The following is an 8,016-nucleotide window of genomic DNA, read 5'->3' on the forward strand; positions in this document are numbered from 1 at the left end:
AGAGAGAGAGCAGTGTGAGCAGTATGAGCATGCAACCATATCCCAACTAACAAAATTGGTTCAACCGCCCCGTCCGTCCCTGTAAAATGCATATGCATGGCGGAACCTTGCCGAATACTGTCCCCGTAAAAGAAGAGTAGCACCCCAATCGATCCACGTAGTACCCGTAAACTACGTAGTATAACGAAACGTTGAAAATGACAAGTTCACGACGCTAATCTTTCCGTTTACTTTCGAGCACACAAGGTTACACTGATTTGTTTTTAGATCCTTACTCTCACCATCGATGTCATGTACTGTATAAACTGTCTGTACTGTTCTTCTACTTTGAGTATGCGGGTACACCGGTATTTCCATGGCTCAGTGGTTAGGCATGCAGCCGTGTAATTAACCTGGGCATCCGGCTCTGTTTCACGACTCATGTTGCATAGGTACCGTACCCTTTATTTTTTACGAGGATTGTAATTTCTAGTATTTGTATTTGAAAGGATACGTGCATCCCTAATTGATATTGAGGTTGAAGAGAAATGAAATTCTCTCATAAAAATCTCTGTGTGCTTCGTGTAGTCACCGGCGGCGTTGTTATCCTCGATGTATCGGTTAGGTTCTAGATGTGGGATCGAAGCTGGCACCCACTTCGCGTGTGGTCGGGGGAGGGTGTTTGTTTCTTGTCATTGAGATGGATATGATTGTCAACATCAGTAACAATGGTGCTTGAGGAACCCCTTGTTATGCCTTCACGCGGGAACATGGTGACCAGGATGTTATTCCCTACAGGTCCATTGATCTGTCGTTGTTCGCTCGCTCTCTACACATTTTCGATCTCTTTTTTTCCTTTTCTTTTCTTTTCTTTTTGTTTTTTACGTTTTTCTCTAGTTTTTTTGTTTGGTTTTCTTATTCCTTCTCTGTTTTTTGTTTTTTTCGTTGTTATACTTCATTTTTCTTTGGTTTCTCTTTGTTTCTTTCATGGTTTTTACCGGTTTGTGTTTCTTTCTCATTTTCCCTCTGTCTTCGGATTTTGTTTCTTTCTTTGTTTTCATTTTTTTGTTTTTTTATCGGTTTTCGCTATTTTCCATAAATTTTCCATTTATAGTTTTTTATTGTATTTTTTGTTTATTATTTTTTTATTTTTATCTTATCTTTTGGTTTCCATTCTACATTTTTCGTATCTGTCAAGATTTTCTTTCTAATATATGTTTAACATTTTTCAAATACAATTTTTTAGGTCATATTTTTCTATACACATATTTAGCATTTTTTTAATTCTTGATTAACATTTTGCAAATATAGGATCTTTTTTTAACAAAACGGTAAACATTTTTACACACATTAAAAAATATTCAGATGCTTGATTATTTTTTTCAAATACAGGATTAAAATTTTTCTCTACATATTTAACATTTTTCAAATGCTTGATTAGTATTTTTGAAATACAATGTTAATAGTTTTTAGTATGTGATCAACATTTTCCTATATACATTAAGTTTTTCAAATGTTTGATTAACATTTTTAGAATATAACTTTAACATTTTAAAATACAATACAAGATTATTTTTTCTTAATACATGGTCAAATTTTTTTCTATACACATTAGAAAATTGTGAAATGCTTGATTCACATTTTTAGAATACAATTTTAACATTTTTAAATACAAATATACAATACAAGATTATTTTTTCTTAATGCATGGTCAACATTTTTTCTATACACATTAGAAAATTGTGAAATGATTGATTCACATTTTTCAAGTACTTATTTTAACATTTTTCAAATGTTTGATTAATTTTGTTTAAATACATGATCATATTTTTTCACACACATTGTATATTTTTTGTATACATTTTCTGTATACATGAGAACATTTAACATTTTTCAAATACTTGGTTAAAATTGTTTAAAAATGTTTTATGTAAAATGTTTTTTGTGTTATATTTATTTAGAATACTTGGAAGTATAAAAGAAGTAAAAAATTGAATTCTTGCAAAAAAAAGAAGTAAAAAATTGAAAAACGTGAAAATTAACCAAGTAACGAGGCTTCCGTAGGTCTCGCGGTAAGCGAGATAGGGGGCGCTCTCGAAAATCTGGTTTGACGCGAGAAGCTGGCCGCCGGCAGGCCGCGGAAGAGTCGGGAAGTTGGCGGCCGTGGTCCGTGGAGCACTCCCGAAGGGCCCCTGAAGCCAAACCAAACTCCACGCATAACCTTTTCTGACTCATGGGGCCCTCTCCGTCGCCGCCGCAGCCGCCACCGCCGCTTCCGGCGACCGGCCGCCTCCTCGTGCTCTACGCGTCGCAGACCGGCAACGCCATGGACGCCGCCGAACGTGTTGGGCGCGAGGCCGAGCGCGGTGGCTGCCCGGCCGTCGACGTCCTCTCCATGGACAGCTTTGACCCCGTAAGCTCCTAACCCTAGAAAACTCACCCCGCAACCCTTCCATCTGAGGTCATCTGAAGCCTTCTTCTTTCTCTGTGCAGAGTTGCTTGCCGGGCGAAATGTCCGTGGTGTTCGTCGTGTCCACCACGGGGCAGGGCGATCCCCCGGATTCCATGAAGGTAAGGGAAATTGAGAATACATTTTTGTTTGCAAGTTTGTCAATTTTGGTTTGTTAATTGAGCATTTTTACATTGGGTTTCGCATGTGACAGGGGTTTTGGAGATACCTTCTTAAGAAGGACCTTGGTGCCAGGTGGCTGGAAGGGCTCCGTTTTGCCGTATTTGGGCTCGGCGATTCGGGCTACCAGAAGTACAATGTTAGTCTTCTGATGACAAGGATATTGTAGCTTGCTATTTTGCTTTTTAAGATAATGATGATGTGCCGTGATTTGTTAAAATTATCTGTAGTTCACTGTTTTCGGGGATTTAACTTAATTATGAATAGAAGTAGAACACTCGTTTGCGCCATGTAAGAAACGGATATGAAAAACTGTACATGACGGCTATGTGTTCTGAACTGGCATTTGCTGCATGCTAAACCATGCTCATTTCTCATTGCTACTTTGCTGCATGCTGTATGCTGCATGTTCTAAACAGTAGTAGTAGGTTTTGCCCTTTGTTGCTCATGCATCATGACTTCTGTTTCTTAAAATCTTACTGGCTTCTTGTCTCTGTTTTCCTGCTCACTGTTGCATACACACTGCAGTTACCTGCAAAGAAGATCGATAGAAGGCTTTTACAACTTGGTGCAGAAATAATCATAGAGATAGGCTTGGGAGATGACCAACACCCTTCAGGGTATGATGATATTCATTTGCATGTTTTGGGGAAGTCTAATGTCATATTTTGCTGGTTATCTAAATCTTAAGCATTATTTTTTCGTATTAGAAATAAATTTCTCAAAGTCACCTGAGATTATTTTGTTGTATGTCAGATATGAAGGAGCTCTAGATCCTTGGTTGCTGTCTTTGTGGGAATCGCTGAATAAAGCAAATCCGTCACTTCTACCAAGAATAACTGATATCATTAATCCTAATTTGAATTATTTGGGGGATTCAAAGATCGAAGTCATATATTACTCTTGCAATGATACCCCTCCAGATTCCATTGTTTCAGGTCTGAGCTGTCGTCAATCATTCTAATGTTAGCGATAACCTGTAAACAGTTGTATAATGTCTCTTCTAAAGATTCTGTCATTTTTTCATCAGACTCCAAGAAATTAATCAAGAGAGCACGCTTAATGTCCCCTGCTCTGAAGTTCCATAGTGATGGAGAGCCACAATACATGTTAAAGATGGCACGTTCTGTACCCTCTCCAAGTGTTTAACAGTTTATACCCATTTTTATTTTACTTTTATCGCCCATTTATGGTTGGTTATTTCAGGTTCAGATGATCTAGCAGTTCTAAATATTAGCACACATTCATCTCTAGGGAATCTTCTTTAGTTACATATAAAACTATCCCCTTCTTGTGTCATTACTGAATATAGTATTTGCTCCTGGGAATAACACTATTTAAAGGGTTTGAACTTACTTGTATAAAGTAGACTTCGTCAGCTATAATTTAATTGGGTATTTTGGAGTTTAACTCTCCTGAACTTACACTGAATTAGTATTTATGTATGCATAAGACTGGAGTAGATTTCCTGTTGGCTGGCAAGGCACCTTATGCTGGATTTAGCTTATTTGACCATTTATATTTTCAGTGGGCAGTTTTCACCATAGACAAGCTCTCTTTTGTGGGGAAAAAAGAGTGGACACTGGACAACAGTCGACCATACACAAATTTTTTCTTTTTCATTACCATAGGAAAGCTCTGATTGCAAAGGCAAGCTCTATAGCACTAGTTGATGCCCTGTTGTTCCGTAGACACTTAAACTGTCCATTCTGCTGCGAGAAGCTTGCCACTAACTGTGCATGCCAAGCTCAAGTTGCAGTTCTATGTCATGAACGTGATGCTCCTTTGCTCAGGAGGTTCGGCTTGCACGGGGAGATATTTACCATGCTAAAAAAGTCGAACCTTATTAAACAAGAGTAATGAATAATCTATGGGTGGTAGTATGATAAACAACAGACTGGGGATAGTTATGGTTCATTGTGGGGATGCTCCTCCTGTTCTGTGAGTATATAATAGGTTGTTGATGTAAAAATTGTTGTAATTTAGTCGATCCATCTTTATTCTTTTAGTTCATGTCACTGATGATCCTGCTTACCTTTTTAGGTAACAAATCAGCGTTTGACTAAGGAGGATTATGAGAAAGATGTGCGCCACTTTGAATTGGAAGATCCATCTTCAGTGCGTTCTTTGTTCCATATGATGTTAGCTCACAGTCATCTTGTTAATGTGAAGAGGTTGTAAGATTGTTTATTATTTGCCATGTTAGGGGATCAGCTATCAAGTTGGCGATGCGTTAGAAATTCTACCAAGTCAGAATCCATCAGCTGTTAATGCTTTCATTGAACGCTGTAACTTGGATCCAGATTGTTACATAACGGTAGGTTGATCTGTTTTGTTTTATCTGCTTGATTTAGTTTCTTGTACGTTTGTGTTTCCTCCGGCACTGACTTAACTTCCTTTAGTATCTCGGTCCATAGTAGTATCTGTCTGCGCATTGTTTGTTGCAAAATTAAATACAACTGCTTTAACTGGGTCATTGCTTTTGTAGCAAGTTATGGTTTATATTTCCTACATCCTTTTTCTTTCTTTCTCGAATACATGATTATTAAGTTTATCAATAAAGGGGAGAAAACTAGAGATACTTGTGCCTTTTTATATCTTATCAACTAGTCAACCTGTTGCAGTTATTTAGCTAACTAAAAAAGAGACTATTTTGTTTGCCCAGATTAGAGCAAAGGGAGGGGATGAAGTTCCCAACGGTTCACTTCTGAATGGCTCGATGGGTCGCATCAAGTTAAGCACCTTTGTTGCTTTGACAATGGATGTTGCATCAGCTTCCCCTCGTCGGTATTTCTTTGAGGCAAGAACAGCTACCCTGAATGCTTTATCCCATGCACTTCCTTTCTAGCTGTTGATAGCTAATGGATGCCAGTGATATCCTGATTTATATGGCTAATGAGTCATCTTTGATGTTCACACAACTTCAATTTTCTGTTGTAGATCATGAGCCATTTTGCAACAGCTGAACATGAAAAGGAAAGGCTTCAGTATTTTGCTTCTCCTGAAGGTAGAGATGACCTCTACCAGTACAATCAAAAGGAGAGTCGGACTGTTCTAGAAGTAAGTTATGTCTTAACTGGAGATTTTCTATATGCCGTTCTTGCAATACAAAAAATTAGTGTGTGCAAGTTATACCATTTATATGACAATAGGCCATTGTCTTTGGAATTTTTTTCATGGTTGAACCGTGAGATATGGTTTTGTGCTACTTTTAGGTACTGGAGGATTTTCCCTCGGTGCACATGCCTTTTGAATGGCTGGTGCAACTAACTCCTCCATTGAAGAAACGGGCCTTTTCCATATCATCATCGCCATTAGTACATCCAAATCAGATACACTTGACTGTTAGTATTGTATCATGGCTTACTCCTTTCAAGAGGACAAGGCAGGGTCTCTGCTCCACATGGCTGGCAGGTCTCAGTCCAAATGAAGGTATGCATTGTTTCTTTCCTTCTGTTCTTTTCCTGGATGTCACTGCTCCTGCTCCTGCTGTAATAACATTTACTTTCACTTTAACTTAGTACATGTACCCATTCACCCTGAAGAAAAAAAAAACATTGACCTCTCTTAATTGTCACTTTGTTTATGTGCAGAAAATCTTATACCATGTTGGGTACACAAAGGATCCCTGCCTCCTCCCAAGCCATCGATTCCTCTTGTACTTATTGGACCAGGAACAGGATGTGCACCATTTCGAGCATTTGTGGAGGAAAGGGCTGCACAGAGTGCGAGAGAATCAACAGCTCCCATTCTGTTCTTTTTTGGCTGTAGAAATGAAGACAACGATTTTCTGTACAAGGACTTCTGGTTGAAGCATGCCCAGGACAAGGGAGTGCTGTCCCTGAAAGAGGGCGGTGGTTTCTTTGTTGCCTTTTCCAGGGATCAGCCTCAAAAGGTCTATGTACAACATAAGATAAAGGAGCAGAGTGCAAGAGTGTGGAACATATTGTGCTCTGGGGCTGCAATATACGTTGCAGGGTCTTCTACCAAAATGCCTGCTGATGTTACAGCTGCACTAGAAGAAGTTATCCGCCAAAAAGGTGGTGAGGCTGCTTCAGGATGGCTCAGGAAACTGGAAAGGGCTGGTAAATTTAACATTGAAACGTGGTCGTGATTTTTCAGTCAAACAGGGCAAGAAAGTATGTGCGAACAATCTATCGTGCTCCGCAGTTATTTATGGGGTAGCAATTCAGCGTAGATCAAAGATTTCAAGAAAGTAGATGTATATCTGCACATAAATACAGATAAACAATCATTTATTCTTCGACAGTAAAAATCACAAGGGAAATCAAACACATCCCCTGTTTCACTGTTGTATCTGTATTCGGGATGATGTAGGTTTGGTTCAAAGATGAAGAGTGGTGACTTAATTTTATGAAGTGGGATGAAAACAAGTGAAATCAGGTGAGAGCAGTAGTTGCTGTATTTGACGTGGTTTTAATTTGTGACACTCTGTTCAATTTGTTGACCTTATGATGTAGGAGTATTATCTAATCTGTACTCAGTGGCCAGTCTTGAATATTTACTATGACGCCCTATGATCATTCAGGATTTTCGTTTGAAGAGTTAAACTTGCAGTATCATTCGAGACAGGCTGAATGCCCGTTCAGCCATCTGCATATATGTTTGTCCTTGGTTCTTCTGTCTTTGTTTTCCTTGGTATTAATTTCTTACACCTTTAGGCCTCCTTTGGTTTGGAGGAATTTCATAGGAATTTTAGAGGATAGGATTCTTATAGGATTTTTTCCTTTAGAGCCCTTTGTTTCATAGGAATAGATTCCTATTCCTACATAGGATTGGTTCCTATCCTTCACATTTCATAGAAAAAATAAAAATGAGCCTAGACTCAATAGAAAAATTCCTTTGGTGTCAACCAAATGACATCTTGTTTCCTATTTCTATTCATAGGATTTGAGATACATGCCATCTCATTTTCTACAAAATTTCTATTTCTATGATAATCCTATCCTATGAACCAAAAGAGGCCTTAACCTTTTCTTCTCATAATTGCTTTCCTGGCTGTGGCCATGGAATAGGGTAAGATAACCTTGAATAAACCGGTGGCATCTTGATTGTCTGGTTCGTTGGCGAGATCTATTTCAGCTCTACAGACGATTCTTAGAGCATCTTCAACAGGCGCGCTAAACAGGCGCCGCGTCGTAAATACTCACTTTAGCGCACGCAACCCGGCGGATGGCTCCAGCGGGCGCGCAATAACCGCGCGCGTGGTATAAGCAGTTGGGCACGCGGCAGGAAGCGGTACCCCGCGCGGTGTATTTGCGGCCTCCGCTTCCGCGCGCAGCACACTCGCTCGCTCTGTCTTCTCCCGCTCCAAAGCCCCGCGCGCGCCGGCGCCGGCGACCTGCACCCATGGACGCACGCGCCGGCACCCCGCTCACTCCGTCCTA

General features: G+C 39.6%; 1 protein-coding gene across 1 annotated transcript; it reads left to right on the top strand.

The window, feature by feature from the left end:
• The first annotated feature begins 2,111 nt into the window (after nucleotides 1–2,111).
• Nucleotides 2,112–7,163, top strand: LOC119268925 (NADPH-dependent diflavin oxidoreductase 1-like). The gene is made up of 12 exons (XM_037550646.1): nucleotides 2,112–2,392; nucleotides 2,473–2,550; nucleotides 2,643–2,747; nucleotides 3,137–3,228; nucleotides 3,365–3,546; nucleotides 3,639–3,727; nucleotides 4,652–4,726; nucleotides 4,815–4,925; nucleotides 5,274–5,408; nucleotides 5,549–5,668; nucleotides 5,824–6,040; nucleotides 6,202–7,163. Exons 1-12 carry the CDS (start codon nucleotides 2,213–2,215, stop codon nucleotides 6,720–6,722), a joined length of 1,905 nt encoding a protein of 634 aa, XP_037406543.1. The 5' UTR covers nucleotides 2,112–2,212; the 3' UTR covers nucleotides 6,723–7,163.
• Nucleotides 7,164–8,016: the final 853 nt, after the last annotated feature.

This window comes from Triticum dicoccoides, chromosome 3A (assembly GCF_002162155.2).
Source record: "Triticum dicoccoides isolate Atlit2015 ecotype Zavitan chromosome 3A, WEW_v2.0, whole genome shotgun sequence".
NCBI classification, from domain to species: domain Eukaryota; kingdom Viridiplantae; phylum Streptophyta; class Magnoliopsida; order Poales; family Poaceae; genus Triticum; species Triticum dicoccoides.